The sequence below is a fragment of the Prunus persica genome, chromosome G1 (genome assembly GCF_000346465.2).
Source record: "Prunus persica cultivar Lovell chromosome G1, Prunus_persica_NCBIv2, whole genome shotgun sequence".
NCBI lineage: Eukaryota > Viridiplantae > Streptophyta > Magnoliopsida > Rosales > Rosaceae > Prunus > Prunus persica.
Window position 1 is genome coordinate 46,696,590 of NC_034009.1, and position 21,838 is coordinate 46,718,427.

A 21,838-nucleotide genomic window follows, 5' to 3' on the forward strand; every position below is an offset into this window, starting at 1 on the left:
TCGGTAAAAAATTTTCAATAAAAAATGGGATCGATTACAAATAAGATTTAGAACTCTATCCACGTACATTTACAAAAATATCATCCATATTATGTAGATCTTATTTTACCCACCAGAACCCCTTTATAGTGTTTTTGCTCGAGAGCATTGTAAGTTACTATAATATGACAATTTTTTCTTTTGGACTAAGCTTTGTAAGCGATACTATTTTATTTTCATGGTGCATTTTCCCTTGTTTTAAAGAGCTACTGCATTTACGTGGTTCGTATGTTTTGATTACGCAATAAAAAAGCTAAAAGAAAATATTAAAATAATACCGTTGGGGCCAGAGATGACGTGTCAAAGACCCGGATAGTTCGGGATAAGTAAATGTACATTACACACAACACACACATTCTACACGCACCTTCTTTTCTTATACCTTTTTTTCTTTTTTCTTTTCTCACAAAAACATAATATAAAATCCGAACCCAGACCCAAAAACCAAACCAAATACCAAACTCTCTCTCTTTCTCTCTCTATCTCTCGCTCTCTTCATCTGTGACCAACAACAACACAAAACACGAACCCAAAAGCTTCGAATTTCAAATTGAAAAAGCTGAGTGGTCGCGACCTTTCTCTCTCTCTGCGTTTTCCATTTTCTTCTAATTCGTTCAAATTGTTGATTCGTACATAAACATACTCGCAATTCACACTCTACGACGTCGTGTTGATCATCAACTCGGCGAGAGAGATGGTGGGGGGTATAGCCATGGATTTCCCGGCCAACGAAGCGGCGTCGTTCTCCTCGCCTCCAAGACTTCCCAGGAGGCTCAGACGGCGGCTGAGCCTTGTCGACTGTAACAAGACTCCTAACACCGCCGAACAAATCGAAACCAAGCTCCGGCTCGCCGATCTTCGCCGACAGGTCTTTCTTTCTATCTCTCTTGTATTTTCATTTTTTCTTTTTCATCTCTTAATTTTCATTTTTTTGTCTTTTAACCCTCATGAAAAGTTGTCTCCTTGATTTTGTTCTCTCTCTCCTTTTTCTTGAATTTGTGATTTTCTGTTTGCTCACTGAGAAAATTTGATCATAGTTTGGTTGATCGAACGACTGAACTGACCCAAATAGTTCAGTCAAGAACTGTTTTTTCTTTGAACTCTTGTACGTGTTGCTGTGAGTTATGTAGTTCAATATTAAGGATCCATGACTTGTCATCAAATTTTTCATACTTTTTTTTTTCCTTCGCTCTGAATTTTGAGATAATATTCAAGTTGTTTTGTCCCTATTGTTATCTTTTACAATCTATTTTATCGGAATTGAACTGAGAAAGCACCGAATTCTAAAATTTTATGGGTGAATTTGTCCGACTTTTTTCTCCTCTAGACTTAAGTAGATCAAAAACACCTTGGGCTGCAGTTTTTGTTTTAATTTTACTTTTCATAAATTGTTCGATTGTTTATACCTTTATTTTAAAGTGTGTTTGCTTTTGCTTGTGTTAGGTGAGGTTGTTTGAAAACCCGGGTTTTCTTCCTTTTCACATGGGTGTCTCTATTTTCAAGTGTTGGACGAATAACAATTGTTTTTTGGGTTCGATAAATGCTCTGTATTTTTTTTTTCCTCTTGGCGAAGGATTAATAATGATGCTTTCATCTCTGGTTTACTGATAATTTTCACTTTCTTCTCAAACAACGAGTTTTGTGACCTAACTCTTTGTTGTGTCACTTGTATGTAGCTTTTAGCCTAAATTCTGACATTGCCAACTTTCATGAATTCGTTTGAGTACAGGAATACTATGAAAAGTTGTCAAGCAAGGCACGAGCAAAGCCAAGAAGTCCCTCTCGATGTTCATCACAAGAGGAAGACCTTGGTCAGCGCCTAGAAGCCAAGCTCCAAGCTGCTGAAAAGAAAAGGTAAAACTTGAATTTACATAGCTTAAGAATTTTTTCCCCGCTATATTATGACTTGGACAAGATTAGACTATCCGTCAGTTGACCATGCATTCTCCAGTCTACAGGACTTGATCAATTTTGTGTAATCTCTAATATTCTGTTGCTTACTGTTGAACCAACAGGTTGAGCATTCTGGAAAGCGCTCAAATGCGCTTAGCTAAGTTGGATGAGTTGCGGCAAGCAGCTAGAAGTGGGGTGGAAATGCGTTTTGAGAAGGAACGTCAAAAGCTTGGCTCCAAAGTGGAATCGCGTTTTCAGCAGGCAGAGGCAAATAGAATGCTTATGCTCAAGGCTTATAGACAAAGAAGGGCCACACTGAAGGAGAGGTCATCTCAGTCATTATTGCGAAAGACAGCGAGGGAGAAGAAGTATAAAGAGCGTGTATGTGCTGCAATTAACCAAAAACGTGCAGCTGCTGAAAAAAAGCGATTGGGACTTCTGGAAGCAGAGAAGAAGAGGGCCTGTGCGAGGATGTTGCAAGTGCAAAGTGTGGCTAAGTCTGTTTCTCACCAGCGTGAGATTGAAAGGAGGGCAAAGAGAGATCAGTTAGAAGACCGGTTGCAAAGGGTATGCCTTTCATTTGAGATTACATAAGCACCACTTATTTGTCAGATATCTGGTTGCCTTTACTGGTTGTTCCACTGTTCCCTGATGATGTTTTTGATATTTAGGCAAAGAGACAAAGAGCAGAATATCTAAGGCAAAGAGGAAGGCTACAGAGTTCTTTTCAATTGAGTTGGAATAGGATGCACAAGCAGGCTGATCTCCTTTCCAGAAAGTTAGCTAGGTATGTGTATCCTTTGAAATATTGAGTTCAAAGATTTGTCTCTGCTTTCTGAAAGCGTCATTGGGTTCAAGTCAGTAGCCTTGTGGTTAATTTTCCCAGTAGATGTCTCATGACCCTGGCAAAGGCAAAGATGTTAGTCGTTGTTGTGGTTAGCAAATGTTTTTTATTGTAAAATATGCCAGAGATTAGCGTGCTATATTTGGTGGTTGTGAAAATTAGATTAAATATCACATGTTTATATTGTGTTGAAAATTTTGTAGTTTGTGAATGCAGATAGAAGTGCTTTTATTCTTTTCTTGACCCTTGATTAATCTACAACTTTCAGTCTAAAACACTGTTGATTTTTAACAGGTGTTGGAGACGTTTCCTTAGGCTGAGGAGAACTACTTTTGCTTTGGCAAAAGATTATGATGCTTTGAAAATTAATGTAAAGAGTGTCAAGTCAATGCCATTTGAGCAGCTTGCAATTCTGATTGAATCAATTGATACCCTTCAGACGGTGAAAGGTCTACTTGACCGACTGGAGAGCCGGTTAAAAGTTTCCAGGGCTGTTGCCTCTATAAATTATCCATCCAGTTTTGATAACATAGATCACCTTCTCAAACGAGTTGCTTCCCCAAAGAGGAGGACTACACCACGTACATCTTTAAGAAGTAGAGAAGCGAAGAAAGTAGGTTCCGTCAGGGACAAAGCTAGAACTTCTGTTAAATTATCAAGGTATCCGGTGAGAGTGGTTCTTTGTGCTTACATGATTCTGGGTCATCCAGATGCGGTTTTCAGTGGTAGAGGTGAGAGTGAAATTTCTCTGGCCAAATCTGCAGAAGAATTTGTTAGAGAGTTTGAGTTGTTACTGAAGGTTATATTGGAGGGTCCAATACACAGTTCTGATGATGAGGCTGACTCCGCATTGCCCAAACATTTGACCTTCAGATCTCAGCTTGGAGCTTTTGATAAAGCATGGTGCTCCTACTTGAATTGCTTTGTGGTGTGGAAGGTTAAGGATGCTCAGTTGTTGGTGGAGGATTTGGTGAGAGCAGCGTGCCATTTAGAGCTCTCTATGATTCAAACTTGCAAGATGACCCCGGAAGGAGAGACTGGTGATCTTACTCATGATATGAAGGCTATTCAGAAACAGGTACTATGCTAGCTCTATATTTTGGTACAGTACTTTTGTCCTATGTCGATTTTTTTCTCTTTCTTTTCTTTTAAAAAAAATGCACATTTATTGAAGACTAGGTTTGGTCCACCGTTAGTAAAGATTTCTTTAGTACTGTTCGCTTTATGCATGGGGGGAATTGTCTTTCAACTTTTTTTCTTTCTGAAAATTTAGCAGTGTTTTCATTTTACTTATTGGCTGACATTTTGAATCTTCTCTTGCCATAGGTTACAGAAGACCAAAAGCTACTGAGGGAAAAAGTGCACCACCTAAGTGGTGATGCTGGGCTTGAGCGCATGAATTCTGCTTTATCTGAAACAAGGGTAAATTACTTTCAAGCAAAGGAAACTGGAAGCCCGTCAGTGTTGAAGACCACACACATTATTTCTCCGAGCTCACCTAGTCAAACACTTGGTCTTTCTGCTGCTAGCTCAGATAAGAAGCCAAGTCGTGTAGTTCGTTCCTTATTTAGGGAAGCTGATACCACTCATCATGAGGGAGCTCTGTCCTCTGTTCCAAAACCCAATTTGGGTCTGCAGCTTGGATCTTCTTCCCAAAATTTGGTGACAGAGAATGAATTGATCGTGAATGAGTTTCTCCATGAGCAGAAGCAGGCTTTTGCTGATATCTTCAATGTTACTGGCAAAGATAAAAACGATGTCCAGGTCAGTGCATTTTCATATTAGTAAATAGTATTTGTGGCTTTGCAAAAGACGTAGATCTTATTGCTTTGGATGTTGACAAATTGATGAGTAATGCTTTTTTCATCTATTTATGCTATTGATGCACAAATATGAGTTCTTGACCAAACTAGAGATTTTGAAAAGAAAATTTAGTTTGTTGCTTTACACCTACTTACTGATGATGAATTAGAAATTTAACCACTCGTCTCTTTCGTTTATTTTATATTTTCCAGTCAAAAATAAGACAGACAATGGAGAAGGCTTTTTGGGATGGCATAATTGAATCTGTAAAACAGGAGGAGCCCAACTATGACAGGATTATTCAACTCATGAGGGAGGTGAGGGATGAAATCTGCGAGATGGCTCCACAGAGCTGGAAACAAGAGATTATTGAAGCTATTGATGTGGATATTCTGTCAGAGGTAGCAGCACCATCGATTGTCTTTGCCAACAGCAACTTAGCAAGCATGTCCCGGAGTATTAACTTTCATTTCTTTTTTCTTAGGTGCTAAAATCTGGCAACCTGGACATTGATTACCTGGGAAAGATCCTAGAGTTTTCATTGGTCACTTTGCGAAGGCTCTCTGCTCCAGCAAATGATGATGAAATGATGGCCATACACCAGAGTTTAAGGAAAGAGCTGGATGAGATATGTCAAACCAGGGATGAGTCCAACTTCTCAAGTGTCACGGCAATGATCAAGGGTCTGCGTTTTATCCTAGAGCAGATTCAGGTGTGTTTTCATGCCTTCTCTCTTTTCTAGTTTTTGTTGTACATCTGAAATTACTTATGTTTTTGTTCGTTTTCTAATAGAAACAAACCTACTGAAACCGAGGACAAGTTTCAGGAGGGTTAGTCGCAATGCCATATGGCATGATGATTCACATATTTTATTTAATCAAATTATTGGTATTGTTTGTTTGTAATAGTAATTGTGGATTATTGCATGAGAATTGAAAATAGATTAGATAATTCAATTCTACAGTAAACATTTTGGTGGTTCATCTTTCAAATTACAAAATGTATAATTTTAAATATTTCCCATTATATTTCTATAGACAACATGGTTCAGTGGATTTGATTTCCGTACATAATGTAATTTGAAGTACCAAAGTTCCACCAAATATCATGTAATGTTGGATTTTTGTGACAGGTGCTTAAACAGGAGATCAGCAAAGCACGTATAAGAATTATGGAACCTTTGTTAAAGGGGCCTACTGGTGTGCAATACCTTAGAAATGCTTTTGCCAATCACCATGGGTCTCCTTCTGATGCCAATAATTCTCTACCGCTGACGGTGCAGTGGCTTTCATCTGTGTGGAATTGCAAAGATCAGGAGTGGCAAGAACATACAATCTCATGCTCAACTTTGATGAGCAGTGGTGGCCCATCTCAGGGGTTTGTTCCTTCCACCGCCCTGAGAAGTGGTGGAAGCTTTCTGGTGAAACCAAATCAGGATTCTATTTCTACATCTGCTACAGATATCACAGGTTCGAGTGCTGGAATTACTTAGTAATTATTTCTTTCAAGAAGTTTGTAATTGCAATTTACAAACAATTTATTTTAACATGTGTTTTGCTCGTATCAGGTAATCAACAACCAGAATGTAAGGGAGAGAGAGTTGATTTGTTGGCGAGGCTTGGTTTATTGAAGTTGGTAAGTGGTGTGTCTGGTCTGACAGAAGAGGCTTTGCCTGAGACTTTCAAGCTTAACCTGTCTAGGCTGAGGGCTGTTCAGGCTCAAATTCAGAAAATTATTGTTACTTCTGTAAGGTGAGTAACTTAGGAGTTCTCTCCCTCTCTCTCTCTCTCATGAAAATCTTGGAATTCCCTGTTGGTCAAAGTAACAAACAATATAGAATAATTTTCAGAAAAACTGTTCTGCCAAGGTATCTGATGGTATCTTTCATGTTAGTGGATGAAAGTATCACTACTGGAGTGACATTATTCAGTGGTAACTCTTCTGCCAATGATAACTGATGGTATCCTTGGATTTAGTGGATTCTGTGTGCATAACAGTAATGTTTCTAAATGATTCAAATTAATTGCCCTTTTTTTTCCCAAACATTGGTTGGCTTGACTATGTCACAGCTTTCTAATTCTTAGTTAATCATTCAAAATGCAGCATTCTTATTTGCCGGCAAACCCTGTTAAGTGAGAGGGTTATAACCAGCCCTTCAGACATCGAGAGCATAGTATCAAAATGCATTGAGCGACTTTTGGGGGTCTTGGACAGTGTTGAAGATGCAGGTATGGAAGAAATTGTTGAATCAATTAGTGATTTTGCGAATGACAGCAAGGAAGTTGTGGACAATGAGAAGCTTCGGTCAAGGAAGGCAGTTATTGGCAGGATGCTAGCAAAGAGCTTGCAAGCAGGAGATCCTGTGTTTGAAAGGGTTTCCCGTGCTGTTTATATGGCTGCAAGAGGAGTGGTTCTTGGGGGTAGTGGACTGGTTGGAAGAAAATTAGCAGAAACAGCACTCCGGCAAGTTGGAGCTGCTGCACTGACTGACAGCGTAGTGGAAGCTGCTGAAGTTTTAGTGGTGGCAGCCACCATATCAGTTAGTGTTCATGGTCCCTGGTATATACATCTGACTGATAACATGTGATGAAGTGGGTTTGTTAAAAAATCACTTGGTCGTACAGAAAAAAATAAAATACACATGTATATACTAGTGTGTGTTGTGCGGAAAGGCAGTGTTAAAAGCTAGTTATAGATGTATGTAGATGTGCAGATGTAAGGTATGGATATTGATTCTTTCATGTAATAAAATGAGATGTAAATATGTTCTAGACTGAATTTAAGGTGCTCTGTTTATTCTGATTCACCATTTTCCTTTTATAGTATTTGGAAAGGGTTATGTGATGATTGAATGAGTTGGACCAAAAAAAAAAACACAGTAAAATATAAATAACCCGGGTAGGATTAAGTAAATGTCTTGACTTCATATTATTCAGTCAAGATGTCTCAGTAATTTTGGAGACAATTTTGACTACACCAACCAAAGTCTCACATATCTTATATTGCTTCAATCTTGGATGTGATGTAGTTGCAATTAAAAAAGGAACCATTGCGTGATGCTCTCTGCTTCTTTGCAACAAAAGGTGCATCTATTGATACCTCCCGTTACCAGATAGGGCTCCTGATTTCTTCCTTGACAAGTTGACATACACAGTGGAAGGTCTTGGGAACGAAGAAACTCCCAGATTTTTTTGCTGGTCATTTCACTACCCTTTCTTTCCTACCGTCCAACATACTCCACCAAAACCTTGATAAAACGCCAATGCATAGGGAAATTTTCCTTTGAAGTTTTAATTGCAAGGATCGGTTTCGGTAGTTGCAAACATATTAAAGCTCACAACAGGGGCTTTTTCCAACCAGTGGTCTCAAATTTGAATTCTCATGGCACTTTAGTTGGTACGTGTATGAGAAACCCCCTCGCTTATATTAAAAAAAGAATAGCAAGATTCAAGCACACAAGGTCTTTAATTCTTTGAAGCCAAGAGACTCCAACTCCCAGCAACTAGCGTATTTCAATTCTCATATGCTTTGTTAGCACGGTGAGCACACCAACCTGAGAAGTGGAGGCACTTCAATCTAAAGCACCTCTACGTTTGTAAGTTTTTCCTTTTCTTTTATTCTTGTTAAAGTTCAGATAGTGAAGAGAAGATCTGATGATGCACGTGAATTTTTAAGGTCAAAATGACCATTAAAATAATAAACTCAAGGGATAAGTTACTGATTCATGTCGGGTTGTAAACACATTATTCAAGTGCTGAGTTTAGAATAAAACTAAAAATATGGTGACCATCAATTCTTTACTGCCCTCAAGTCAATTTCTCGTGAGACCAATCAGACCATGTAAGTACCATACATCCATATCCTCATCAGACTAATTAAGATTTAGGAAGACAAGATCTCCGCTGCTAACTCATCTATCTCTACCATAGCTTAGCCAGGAAAAAAAATCCCCATCTCTATGCCTAGGGAAGCCGGCAGAGCAGTGAAGCCCAACAATATACAGGAGGGTTACAATAGCTAGGGATCTGTCGTCAAATCAAATCAATGACCGAACAAAAACTTATCAATATAACGGAGGGAAACATTTGCATTTAAGCCTCAAACCTGAAGCACTAGCTTTCAAGAATCACTATGAAAAATGGCATCTTTAAAGAGAGGATGCTTTTAAGGTCCAAATTCTCAAACTCTAACTTCCACCAGATTCACATCATAGAAAGCAAGTTACCTACTGGAATACAGTCCGCTTGGAAGAGTGCACAGATCACACCTAATATTGGCTGCATTTCAAAGACATAAGAGTCATCATCAGTATATGTTTAGTATTCTAAACAAGGTCATACAGAACAACATACAAAGGAAATTGAAAGTGTAATAGCATGAGACTAGCTCGCATCATGCTATATGGCAATACAGCAAGTCAGAATGAAGAGGTGACTGCAAAAAGGGTGTATAGGATAGGAGACACCGACAAATTTGCCCAAGAAAAATCTTCACATATTTTCCAACTTTTTCTTATGCAGAAAAGTTAACCATAGTTTGGTCACACAATACAATGTGAAGGCAATATCAGTGGAACTAATCAAACGGACTTGTTAGGCTCACTTAAATGTGATGACAAAAACAATCCCAAGTTGCTCAACACTGTTGTCACTTGATGTAAATAACAACTTACACCAAGGCAGATTTCCTAATATAACAAATACACTGACTTCGAAATGTTATTCCTCAGCCCCAACATTCATATTAACATCGATATTCCACTAAAACCTATTGTCAATAATTTACAGTCAACATAAACACGGGTTGTCCAAACCAAAATGATTCAACATCACACTATACCAACAATGATAACCCAAAAGGTAATGCCAAATTAATCACTGAAGGAATGCAAGTACAGAGGTAAAGGAATCTGATTAATTTTTTTTTCCCAATATTTTGTTCTATGGTCCAACTAAAAAGCATGAGAGAGAGAGAGAGAGAGAGAGAGAGAGAGAGAGAGAGAGAGAGAGAGAGAGAAGTTAAGTTAAAGACAGTTAATAGAAAACAACTTGTTTTCAAAAATGCATTATGAGCTTGAAAGCAACTTCCCAGCAACATGGTGAAAGCGTTAAGATTGTCATTCAAGTAACAAATGAATGATAAATGCTTCAAATATGAACAATAACAGTACAAAAAATTTAACTTGGAACAGATTATTTCAAAAACAAAATTGAAATGAAAATTCAGTGGAAAAAGATTAGTCTAAAAGATTATTAGGTTATGGACCCAATTTGAAAGTTAATGACTTTTTTATTTTTGAAACAGCAGAAAAACGTTTAGAAGTTGAATCACTAGTCACAGCAAGAACAAAATAGCATAATAGAAGAGAAAATGCTTGGCACCAACATCTAATATACAAACTTAGTAACTTCGATACCTCAATTGGTGGTTATCCAGGGACAAGGTAAAACAAGTATATCAAGACCAAGAAGACAGCCATCACTACCCTTCAAACATAGATAGGGAAACCCATAAAACATAGAAGGCCCCAGAAATTAACTAACAACATGTATCTATTCTAACTGCTACATTTGTGAAAAAAGAGGAAAAAAGAAAAAAGCCCTGATAATATTTTACGCATGAGCAGTTTTAAACACTACTCCAACTCCAAATTTCTATTTAGATTTAGAATAGACTGGGTTCCAAAAGTTATGCAATTCATCAACTACAGTACAGTAAATAAAATCCATAAGCTTAAAACATATGCAAGTCAATGCGAAGGTAACGACGTGATATCAGGTGGTTCTCAATGGCACAATAAAAATGTTGAACATTTGTATCTGTGAAGATATTAGCTGTAGAAAGTTAAAACATCTAAGAGACATGAGACATACCATCATCAGCCAGGCACCTCAGGTGTCGTTTAATATCTGTACAAGAACCTTGTTTTTCTTGCCCGCGGATAAAAGGAGAAGTTTCCCATCCACAATGTCTTGAGGTTCAACTCTCTTATTTTCATTATCAACTCTTGAGTTGTTCAAGTAAAGCCCCCCTTGCTTCAACAGACGCCGGGCAGCAGATTTGCTGTCAAGCAAACCAGACGACACTGAAAGATCAACAAGGGAGAGATCCAGGACCTGATTATAAGGGAAAGAACAGGATGGCACATCCTCAGAAATAGCTTGAATGGTTTTCCAGTCCAATTTAGTGTCCGCACCAGGCCTTAACGCCTCAGTTGCTTTGAGGGCCTCATCAAGACCATCTTGACCATGTACAAAACGGGTGACCTCCTCAGCAAGCCTGCGCTGAACCGTGTTGGGCAAGTATCCAGGCCCCTTCATCTCATTCTCCAACTGTTTGATCTCATCCATGTCCATGAAAGTGAGAATCTTGAGGAACCTGACCACATCAGCATCTGGAACAGAGAACAAATACTGATAGAATTTGTAAGGAGACAACATGGATGGAGAAAGCCAAACGGCACCATCTTCGGACTTGCCAAATTTGGTTCCATCACTCTTCAACAGAAGAGGGAATGTCAAGCCATAAGCGGCAGCATCAGCACGAAGAATCTTGCGTATGAGTTCAGTCCCTGCTGTTATATTTCCCCATTGATCGCTACCCCCAATCTGAACATTAATGCCTTCGTTCTGGAAAAGGTAGAGAAAATCATAGCCCTGCAACAACTGATACGTGAACTCAGTGTAGCTCATTCCTTGTTCTGATTCCAACCTCTTTTTCACACTCTCCTTCGCGATCATGCTTCCCACTCTCGCATATCGACCCACATCTTTCAGAAATTCTAACAACCGAACCTCTTTCCACCACTCATAATTGTTCAAGATGGAAATCCCACCCAAAATTCTTGTAATGTTATTAGAAACTCCTGAAGTGTTTAGAGACAGAGTGTCCAGGTCAAGCTCAGGCCTCTCGAAGCTCTTTCCGGAAGGGTCTCCGATACGGGCTGTGGCACCACCAATCAAAGCGACGGGGTGATGGCCACATCTTTGGAACCATGAGAGAACAATAATTCCAAGAAGGTTACCTAAGTGCAAGGATTCAGCAGTTGGGTCGAACCCACAATAGACTTTGAGAGGAGGGAGACTGGGGTCTGAGCAGGCTTGCCTTAGATGTTCACTGGTTAGAGATTCAAGCAACCCCCTCTCTTCAAGAATTTCAACCACATTTTGACGCCCAGATGAGGACCGCAAACACTTGACGGTAGAGAGAAGGATTGGGTTCCTCAAGTTATTACGGTGAAGGGTGGGTAACCTAGATGCAGTAAGGAAAGAAGGAAAGAAGAATGGGAGGCTATGGTAGTGATGGGAGAAGAGAAAAGCCCTTGAAGTGGCCGCAGCAGCCATTCTCATATTCTTAGGCTAGTAATGAACAAAATTTCCTGCAAGAAAAAGAGAAATTTTCAGCACCAAAAACATTTCTTTAATTTGTTTTAGTCAATCAGTAAGACTAAGATAAGGGAATAAATACAAACTAATAACCAGACCCAAAAACAAAATACATGATGATACCAAAAAGTTAATCTTCCTCCTCTGCATAGGATTTCTAGGGCTGAGGGAGACTTTAAAGATCAAAATGATATAATTTATACTATGTATCTCATCCCACTTGGGGAAGGGGGCAATATGTGAGTGAAGAAAAGATAAGAAACCAGATACAAAATGAGGGATTTTGGGTTTTTGTGTTGTGGGGCTGATTCTGTGGAGGAAGGACCACGTTACAGGTACTCATTGACTCATTGAGAAATAGTCTTGGACATTGCATTTTAGCATTCTTACATGCCCTATTTCACAAATAACAGCATTAACTGCGGCCAAAGACAAATATTCAAAACATTATCAAAGCTCCAATGCACTCAAAGCAGAAGTCAGATAATCCGATTATTAATTTCCACCGTATTGAAATGAGATCCGCAGATAAGAAAACAATTGAATCATTCAACATTAACATTCAGAAACTAAACGAAAAATAAAGTTATCAAGATTTGGAGTGTTCTTAATTTGGATATTTTTCGTGATTATTTTCATTGTGGGCTTTCATAGAAACTGTGCTTTGGGTTTGTAGCAATTCAGTTTTCACTATAGTGCCAATCTAAAGAAAGATAATTACTCTAATTCTACAATGACTTGTATACCAGAAACATTGTACAATTTAGCCCTTCTAGTAATCTAAGTTACATTCAAACTTGAAGCAAAATCATAATTTCTGTGATACACTGATATAAGGACAAACACAATTAAGCCACTGATTGGCCCAACAAAATTAATAAAGTATTGGGTGTGACATATGAAACCCAAGAGAATGAAATGCCAGATAACCGTGCAGTCCATACTTAATAGTCGTATAGCAGAAGATCTTGCCAACTAAAAACTTCTAACAAAATCTGGCATAGAACATCACTTACTTGCGATAATAATAAGCTCTTTCAATTACCAAAGGTGAAGAAACGTTTTAGTCATTGCTATATCTCTGTGCTTTTCCAATTATCAGTTCTTAGCGCTACTTCAAATCTTCCAAAGCACTGTTATTGAAAGGATTCAAGGACCAGACATTACAACTAAAAGGAAGCCAATTTATTCTTGAAATTGTAGTTCATGAGATATCTATGAGATTTATAAGTTGTAAAGGAATTAAAATTACAGTAACGTTAAAATGAGTAGCCAATTGAACAAATTCCACCCAAAACTCATATGAACCAAAGCCCAGAAGTACAGATTACAAGAAAATTAAGAACCAAAGCCTTTACATAGTACTTTTAAAGTAAAATAAGCAAAAAAATATTCAGAGAACCAAAATTACTGACATCTTAAGAAATGAAGAACTGAAAAGTTGTTAACTTTCTGTTGATTTTGCAGAAAAAAGTGGGAAAAAAAGAAGAATACAAAAATGCAAAAGCAAAAACCAGAGAACCCTAAAACCCCCTTTCTTATGTTTTGTAGATGAAACCCAAACAGGAATGCTTGGAAACAACGAACAAAATTGAGAGGAGTATTCCATATAAAACATTACACCATTCAACATACATTTTCAAACACAATCTGCTTAATTGATTGCCATTATATTTGTTCTGTTTCATTGAATAGATAGAGGAATTGGGTGTGCTTACTATCAGGAAAAATGAGCAGAGAGACGAAATTTATTCTTGAGCTTGTAAAGAAAGGAACAGAGGGCTCAGTGGGACTGTAAAAAATCCCCAATGTAAGAGTTCTTCCACTCAAACCATCCCCACATTCCCATTCAGAGACAAGAAAACAAAGCATGGGACTTATTCAATTACAATGGAAAACAAAATATGGTTGACTGGGAAAGAAAGTGTTGTGTATGTAAAATAGAAAGAAGTGGACTTACTCCTTAAAGTTTATATGGGTATTATGTATGACAGGCAGTCATCAACCCAGTTATGCGAGGCAATTTGAAGATGGAAATGATTGTAAGATTTCATCTTTCTTCGCGGCCTTTTCTTCTGGCTAAGACAACTACTTCTGAAAAACGATTATATATGAAGGTAAGGTGAGGGGCTTTTTTGCCGGGGTTTGCTTTAATAGCCCTTGGATTGGATCCATAATAATTTGGTTAGAATAGAAAGAAGGCTTAAATGCTAAAATAGTCCTTGTGTTTCATTATGTTGGTCAATTTAATCTTGTGTTTTCTATTTGGCCAATTTGGTCCCTGTATTTAGGACCAGTAGCCAATGTGGTCCATTCCGTTAAAATTGCCATTAAATAAACATAAATGATTTTTTTTCTTTTTTGTTGACAACCTATAAACTTATTTGAAATTAATTTTAAAATTTTAATTAATTAAAAAATATATTGAAACTTCATTAAAACCAAAACATAACGTTAGGAAAGAAAAAAAAAACAAGATGGGCATAATCAAGGAGGGGGGAGAGTGGGGCGACGACCAGAGTGGGCTAGAGGATTCGAGCGTTGCGGCTGGGGATGGAACAAATGGCTAGGGAATGGTGGGGTTGGGGAAGATCTTGCTGGGACATGGTCGGGCGGTAGGGGTTGTTTGAGAGAGAGAGAGAGAGAGAGAAAGAGAGAGAGAGAGAGAGAGAGAGAGAGAGAGAGAGAGAGAGAGCTCAGGGGTGGGAAGGATTTGTGTTCAGGAGGTAGGTGTGTGTGTAGGGGAGTTGGGGCCTTTGGGTCTGGCTGCGGAAAGTAGCTGAGTGGGTTGTTGTTGGGAGAAAGAGAGAAGAAAGAAGGGTGGTGGGGGTGGGGGCTAGATTGGATGATGGTATCATCCTTTGATTTTAATTTCTTTTAGTTTTAGATTTTATTATTATTTTGTAACAAGGGGACTAAAAGCCCGGACCAAAATTTTAGATCTTATTTAATTATCCATTTTTAAATTGAATTCAAATATATCTATTTTTTTTATTAATATTTAAACAGTTTTTAAATTTTTTAAACATAAATTTAACAGATTGGATCACATTGGCTAACGGTCCTAAACACAGGGATCAAATTGGCCAAATTAAAAACACAGTGATTAAGTTGGCCAACATGATAAAACACAGGGACTATTTTAACATTTAAGCCTAGAAAGAATGGAAAAAAAAAACAAACAAAAAACAAAAAAAAAAAACAAAAGAAACAAATATTAGGGATATTAGTGAAGCGAGCCACTTTTTCCTTCGTATTAATTCGTTATTGTAAAAAAAGTTAGCCAAGTAAAAAGTTTTAATTTCGTTACTTTTATCACTGTGTGGTTTTCAATTTCAAATAATTCGAGGACACTTCTTAATTTTTGTTAAATTCTCCCTACTTTCGTTAGGGCTTGAGCATGTGCCCCTCACATGAAAGGTTCGTAAATTTTTTTGATTTCCTCGTGATTTCCTCTTCTAAGGTATTTTGACTTGATCTAATCGCAGGCCCAATTCTCTTCTTTGTACAAACATTTAGTCTATGCTAAAGCACTTTTGGCATTCTAAATTGCTGTTTTGGTTCCATGTAGCATAATGAAAATCTCTGCATTGGATCAGAGTGCACACCGGGAACGTTTCCTTTCTGTCATTTGATATGTCCGATGAAGTATTCGGCAAGATAGCCATACCACCAGAAGCTTCAGCACAAACAATTTCCCATCTTGCTCATGGACATTTCATGGTTTCAAGGTACAGAGAGTCCCTTGCATATTATGAAAGCTCTCGGGAGTGGAGAAAGTGATGGTTGTGGTTGCCTTGTTCACGTTCACATGTGGGTGATGGAAGAGTATGGTGTGGCCAAATCATGGGCTAACCTATTTGCAATATGCCTGGAACTGGATCTAGGCGTTTCTACACTGATTGGTTGCAGAAAAAGTGGTGAAGAAGTTGCGCTCAGAATCAGAATGATGGCTGACGACCGTGAATATCGGTCTGTGAACCCTAAGAAACTTGGAATTGAAGGACAATACGGGTGTTATGCGGTCATGGATGATTTAACACAGAGCGTTGTCTTGCTTGACCAGCCTAATGTATTTACATACTAAAAGCAACAACATGTTGAATAATTTGATTTGAGTTAGAACTTAATTTTCACTCATTATGTGTTCTAATTTCAAAAGTTAAGGTTTTCTTTTTATGGGGGTAGGAACATCAAAACTCAAATCAAACAGCTGATGATGGAGGAGCTGTCCTTGAGACCACAAATCCAGGTTTGAGCATTGCCGGATCGTTGCATTCTTCGTTATATACATAAGCCAATCCACCATGACTGGTCACATCCATTCCTGCCATCTCCTCCTCTGATGAAATCCTCAAGAGCTTCAACTTGTGCAGCAAGAAAAACAATGTTCCCATTGTCAAGCTCACAAACCCTACAATCACCACAATCTGAACCAAATGTGCAGCCAAGAGCTTTCCACCTCCTCCCATCAAAAGCCCATATGGCCTGTTTGGTTGCCCTGAATAGACTTCATCCACATAAGCCTTTTTGGCGAACAATGCAGTGAATATAATTCCCCATGAGCCACACCCTCCATGAAGCTGTGCTGCTTCTAATGGATCATCATACTTCAACTTCTCAGCAAGCTTGTTGCATCCCATCAAAACCCAAGCTGCCACAAACCCACAAATGATTGCAGCCCAAGGATCAACAACTGAGCAACCAGACGTGATTGCTGCAAACCCGCCAAGCAGGCCATTGCAAACGTCGGTGAGGTTCCAATGACCGGAGAGCAAGCGCTTCCCAAAGAGAGTAGTCAGTGCTGCTGAGCATCCAGCCATTGTGGTTGTCACTGCAGTTCTTCCTATTGCACTCCATTGTCCATAATAGGATCCACTCTCTCCATAGGCCTTGAGAATGTTGAGGAATGAGCCTGCATTGAAGCCATACCAACCAAACCAAAGCAGAAATGTGCCCAAAACAACCAATGTGCCGCTATGTCCACGCAGACTCACAGACCTACCTTCATGATCGAACCGGCCTATGCGGGGGCCTTCGATAAGAGCACCCCACAAGCCTGCTATGCCTCCAACCAGGTGAACAACACCAGAGCCTGCAAAATCAATGACCCCAGAACCAAATAAAAGATTGTCAGCACGAGCAGGGCTTGCCCATCCATCAGCAGACCAAAACCAATGAGAAACAATGGGGTAGACGAAGCCAGTCAAGAAAGATGAATAGATCAAGTATGCAACGAATTGGGTTCGTTCAGCAATGGAACCACTTGTGATTCCAGCAGCTGCAATGGCAAAAGCCCATTGATAAAGAAAGTAACCGTAATCGAAAGACTGAGAAGGAAACTTGTTAAGGCCAAAGAAGTGTTGGCCTATGAAGCCATTGGAGGGGGTGCCAAAGGCCAAGGCAAAACCAAAAAGGTAGTAGAAGAGGCCGCCTGTGGCAGCGTCAAGGACATTGGTGAGCATTATGTTCATGGTGTTCTTGGCACGAACAGAGCCGGCACAGAGCATGGCAAAGCCGAGCTGCATCGCGAAAACAAGGTAGGCAGAGAAGAGAAGGTAGGTGTTGTCAACAGCATAAGCTGTGTCAACAAACTTGTTCGACACGGCATCAAAGCGGCCGCAGATGTATTGGGCGGCTGCGGTGGCATTGGCAGCTGCACCCAAAAGGGGTTGGAGGTCAGAGGCTGAGCAAGAGATAGCAGCCATGGGAGAGACTAGAGGAGGAAGATGGGAATGTGGAGAGGTGGAGAATCTGAAGGCTAATTATTGTGACAAAAAGATCCCAAGAAATTCCAGAGGTGGATGGCCAAGGATTAGGAGAATCTAATAGATTCCCTAGTGAAATAGAAGACCAGTGGAGACCAAAATTTCCTTAGGTCCGTAATTCCGTAACTGATTTTCCTCCTATTTTGGAGATCAGAAACTGTAAAGCTGTTACTTTCTGTACTATATATCACCACGTGAGAAATTTAACCAAGCTAAATGAACGTTTCAAATTTTAATAAATGCCAAAAGAAAATAAAAAGGACATTTTAATGCGCCTGCTGTAAAATTCTTTCCTTTTGTGTATGAATAATTATGCAATGTATCATTACCTGCCTCCAATCTGTGAATATTCCATGCCTGATTGGTCAATTGCTATTAAAGTGTAAAATAAAAGACAAGGAAAAGTCTCAACCACAAGATGATAAAACAATCAGGAAACATACTTGATTTTTAAAAAAATTTGTCTATATTTGGGTCTTCATGTTTTTGGTACATGCACTAGCTCAACTAATAATAATACAAACATTTGGAAAGCTATCTCAATTCTACAACCTTGTGACTTCCCAGGGTTTTGCCACCACCACAGGCATTCTTGTGGAACGAAAACTACAATGCCTAGTCATATACCCAGGTATCACTAGCTTTGACTTGTATTGTAATAGACATCGCCTATCTTCAAGAGACAACCAACCAGCAACTCAAGGTGGAGGAGCCCATTTCCCAGCTTTGAACTCTTTATAGAAGCTGGAACGTTTAGAAACAACAAAAAACACTGCCCAGGAAAAACCAAACAATTGTCATAAGAAAAAATGAAAGGAATGAAACTGATACAATAGTAACTGTGTGCTAAAGACAGACCTGGGATCCCTGGAATAACAAAGTTAGGTTCTTTCAGAACATCATGAAGTGTTCTTTTCTCATTTACTTTCACCCATTTAGAGGAACCTTTGCCTGACGATCATCAGATAAAGAAAGTTAGGATAAACTTGTCAAGAAAACGAAATCCTAGGAAAAGGGGGCTCAAATAATGTTTCTCTGCAATTAATGAGTAGAATAGTTTTTAAAAATGGAACAATTTTTCACCCTACCTGCTGAGCTGCCATCATTAGAATTATCATTTGCATCATTTTCCTCATCACCGATGTTTTCCACATGAGAAGCTGCAGTGCCCTCTAAGAGACAACGAAGAATCTTTGTTGTTGACAGAGAAACTCCTGAACCTGCCTAATAAATCAAGGACATAGAAATTAGAAAATGCACAATTAATTTCGTCTTTAAAGATACAGAAAATTATTCCTTGGTGACATACCCATGAAGATATGGAGATAACTAGATTTATACAGGTTCATTCATACACCTCTTTTCCTACTCTTTGATGCATGGGCATTCACAGGAATCCCCAGTAGGTTCTATAAGTTGCACTTTCACCTCAATTAACCACATTGCAATACAAAGGAAAAGTTTGGCATCTCAACAAGCCAGTTGTTATCTCATGTCCTAACAATTGGAAACTAAGCAAACCAAATATCTAATCACAATCCTGCAGCATGCAAACTAAAGTCCAAGAAACATAACCTCAAAAGAGTGGATAGCAGCACCCTAGAATCGGATAATATGTTTATGTCAACCCAACAGTTATGGCTCATGCCACAACATCCAGTTCTACAGATTTAATAATTATCATCGCTTCATGTAGCTGATCTGGTCAAACTCCTGAGACTTAGCCAATTACTCTCAGAAGTCAAATATGATGCAAGCAATCCAAAATATAGATGAACTTGCTCATTTTCCTTTGCTAGAGAAGTTCAAAAATACAGAATATTCCGAAGATTCTTCAGAAAGCAACTTCCTTTTAATATTGAGTATATTTAAACCAAATTACAACAAAATAAAACGACTTACTTCATAGTATAATTCAACAGCTTCACGAGTGTAATTGTGTTCCTGATCCCATGACAAAGGCTTGCAGCTTTCTGAAAACATGTTTGAAAGTTCAGGAAACCACAAAATGCACATCTATCCAAAAGCATTGGTTGCTACATAGAAAACTCATAGGCAATTCAACTTTAAAATATAACAGAACACTTTAAAAGAAGGATATCATGTCCAGATGAGCTGACAACATTTCAGTCTCACAGAAATCCTCAATGAAGTCACTGGACATAACCTCTGCATACAGCAGCAGAACTGGCCAATGTAGAATATTATTCTTATCTAATACAGGTTTTCTTAATCCTGTAAGTTCTTGATACATTGCCTTCCCAATTTTCAGTCCTCTACTTTTGATCGCGGAAACAAGGTCCTGCATAGTTTCAACAAAGAAATAAACATGAGCCTGAGAACAATCACAAACAGTTCATTCATAATTGTATCATTCCATTAGTAATATAATCAAACCTTAGCCTCTGATATAGCCTTGGAAACTTGAGCCTCACGCTGTTGGTGTTCCATCTTCTTTGACTCAATCTGCCTTAACAGCTTCTTTAGCTGTTCGTTACTTGGGTCATGCTTAATCCCATTTTGGCAATGCAAAGTTGATTCAGGCAACAAGTTCAATGCAAAAGACGCTTTGGCAGCTCGGTACAAAGCCTATTATCAAAACACATATTGCTAAAATCACAAAAAAGACTAAATATTCAAACAAAACCCATCTGAGAACAATAACATGGTAAAAAAATTGTGCACCTTGACATTAGTGGAACAGAGCTTAATTGCGTCCTCAGCATCAGTAAGAGCACGTCTGTAGTTACCAAGTAAAAGATTGACATGGGCCCTATTTGAAAAGAGAACAGAGGTGTCAGAGTCACTCAAAGCTTGCTGATTTATTGCTCTCGTGTAGCAATCTATGGCATCAGCGAAGTGCTTTTTGCCCATCTTCACATACTCGTTACCCTTGTCCTGCCAAACCCAACAAAAAAAATATATATGAAAAAACAAAGACAATATAATCCTATCAAGTGCTTTTATTGTGTGAGAGAGAGAGAAAACCTTGAGTTCAATAGCAGTATTTTCTTTGAGAGCGGCTATGGCATCAAGGTCAGCTCTTTCGCTTTCGGTTTGGGGTTCAGACCCCTTTTCCATCAATAGTGCCATTGTTTCTTCGAATTCGCTTCTTTTCTATTTTGCTTTTCTTGTTCTGCTGCTGGCAACTAGCGACTGCGAGAGAGGCAGAGTATTGCTAAAACCGTACGCAGAAGCTGGGAGGGACTTGCAGACTTCGCTGGGCTGAGTTTATGTTTTCCTATAGGACTTTTATGTCATTTGGATTCTCAAGTTATATTTTGAGTGAGCCTCTCTTGAGGACAGATCTTAGCCGTTGGATGAAATTGGACGGCTGGATTAAAACAGGGCTTTTAATAAGGTTTCGCGTAGAATCGGGTAAAACAAAACCCATACATCCATGCCCATCCCAAACAAACCAGAGCCATCCTCGCACAAGTCATATCATCTTCTTCATCTTCCTCTTTCTGCACCTTCTTCTCTTCTCTTCTCTTCTCTCCTCCTCTTTCTCTCTCTCTCTCTCTCTCTCTCTCTCTCTCTCTCTCCACACGCGAGTCTGTCTATGCCACCATCTGCAGATCCGCCTGGAACTAAAATAAAAAATATCATGCACTTTTCAAGCTTCACTCTCCCTCATCCATAACCCAGCGATTCTTTCTGCTTCACAAGTAAACATTTTTTCAATCCACAAACGCCCAAAAACCCAGCAATTGCCAAAAGAACACCAGATTGACCTAAAAAAAAAAAAACAAGACCGTAAAGTTAAGAGAGACGTATACCACAACTGAAGGTTTTTTTTCCCCCCTTTCAAACAAGCTGATTCAAGACAAACAGAGAGAAGATAATTTTGAGAGTAGATCGAATCTAATTAAATAAAATATAAATATCGGTTTCCTGCAAATCAGAAATTATAGAGCCGTGCGGCTATACCCGGTTTTTAAAATTTTTAAAACAATATTATAGGCGCGCGGCTATACTTGTTTTAATGAATTTTTCAAAAAATAGTATCGCCGGGCGGCTATACTTATTTTGACACGTGGGCACCTAATCGCCGGGTGTGTCATCTTTTTATTTTTTTTACAGGCTTTATAAAAAAAAGTATAGCC

The 21,838-nt window shown here is 38.8% G+C and overlaps 4 protein-coding genes across 7 annotated transcripts; 1 reads left to right on the forward strand and 3 right to left on the reverse strand.

Annotated features, from left to right (window-relative positions):
• Positions 471-7,385, forward strand: LOC18789097. 2 transcript variants are annotated; one of them, XM_020554335.1, is made up of 12 exons: positions 471-907; positions 1,769-1,893; positions 2,055-2,499; positions 2,604-2,719; positions 3,071-3,854; positions 4,103-4,540; positions 4,792-4,980; positions 5,064-5,291; positions 5,712-6,048; positions 6,147-6,330; positions 6,429-6,511; positions 6,683-7,385. In XM_020554335.1, the coding sequence occupies exons 1-12, from the start codon at positions 734-736 to the stop codon at positions 6,709-6,711; spliced, it is 3,132 nt and encodes a 1,043-aa protein (XP_020409924.1). In that variant the 5' UTR covers positions 471-733; the 3' UTR covers positions 6,712-7,385. The 2 variants fall into 2 exon arrangements, with proteins under 2 accessions (XP_020409924.1, XP_007225429.1); XM_007225367.2 differs by lacking the exon at positions 6,429-6,511 and having other exon boundaries at positions 476-907.
• Positions 8,247-14,143, reverse strand: LOC18793682 (tyrosine--tRNA ligase, chloroplastic/mitochondrial). 3 transcript variants are annotated; one of them, XM_020554337.1, is made up of 4 exons: positions 13,925-14,106; positions 12,981-13,097; positions 10,453-11,957; positions 8,247-8,856 (listed from the first exon to the last, which is right to left on the reverse strand). In XM_020554337.1, the coding sequence occupies exon 3, from the start codon at positions 11,926-11,928 to the stop codon at positions 10,471-10,473; it is 1,458 nt and encodes a 485-aa protein (XP_020409926.1). In that variant the 5' UTR covers positions 11,929-11,957; positions 12,981-13,097; positions 13,925-14,106; the 3' UTR covers positions 8,247-8,856; positions 10,453-10,470. The 3 variants fall into 3 exon arrangements, with proteins under 3 accessions (XP_020409926.1, XP_020409925.1, XP_007222608.1); XM_020554336.1 differs by lacking the exon at positions 13,925-14,106 and adding an exon at positions 13,683-13,874; XM_007222546.2 differs by lacking the exon at positions 12,981-13,097 and having other exon boundaries at positions 13,925-14,143.
• On the reverse strand, positions 16,150-17,672 carry LOC18788590 (ammonium transporter 1 member 4). Its single transcript, XM_007227278.2, has one exon. The coding sequence runs from the start codon at positions 17,670-17,672 to the stop codon at positions 16,170-16,172; it is 1,503 nt and encodes a 500-aa protein (XP_007227340.1). The 3' UTR covers positions 16,150-16,169.
• On the reverse strand, positions 18,152-21,572 carry LOC18789374 (tetratricopeptide repeat protein 4 homolog). The gene is made up of 8 exons (XM_007222013.2): positions 20,721-21,572; positions 20,418-20,630; positions 20,130-20,321; positions 19,834-20,034; positions 19,635-19,715; positions 18,821-18,956; positions 18,591-18,683; positions 18,152-18,504 (listed from the first exon to the last, which is right to left on the reverse strand). Exons 1-8 carry the CDS (start codon positions 20,823-20,825, stop codon positions 18,431-18,433), a joined length of 1,095 nt encoding a protein of 364 aa, XP_007222075.1. The 5' UTR covers positions 20,826-21,572; the 3' UTR covers positions 18,152-18,430.

Excerpts from the sequence above, each read along its gene's own strand:
- LOC18789374 (XM_007222013.2), bottom strand. The coding sequence starts at position 20,825 with ATGGCACTATTGATGGAAAAGGGGTCTGAACCCCAAACCGAAAGCGAA. Across the intron at positions 20,035-20,129 it reads AGGCTATATCAGAGGCTAAG|GACCTTGTTTCCGCGATCAA; the intron begins GTTTGATTATAT and ends GAAACTATGCAG. Across the intron at positions 18,957-19,634 it reads CTGTTGAATTATACTATGAA|GCAGGTTCAGGAGTTTCTCT; the intron begins GTAAGTCGTTTT and ends TTGATTTATTAG.
- LOC18793682 (XM_007222546.2), bottom strand. The coding sequence starts at position 11,928 with ATGAGAATGGCTGCTGCGGCCACTTCAAGGGCTTTTCTCTTCTCCCAT.
- LOC18789097 (XM_007225367.2), top strand. The coding sequence starts at position 734 with ATGGTGGGGGGTATAGCCATGGATTTCCCGGCCAACGAAGCGGCGTCG. Across the intron at positions 3,855-4,102 it reads TGAAGGCTATTCAGAAACAG|GTTACAGAAGACCAAAAGCT; the intron begins GTACTATGCTAG and ends CTCTTGCCATAG. Across the intron at positions 6,049-6,146 it reads ATCTGCTACAGATATCACAG|GTAATCAACAACCAGAATGT; the intron begins GTTCGAGTGCTG and ends TGCTCGTATCAG.
- LOC18788590 (XM_007227278.2), bottom strand. The coding sequence starts at position 17,672 with ATGGCTGCTATCTCTTGCTCAGCCTCTGACCTCCAACCCCTTTTGGGT.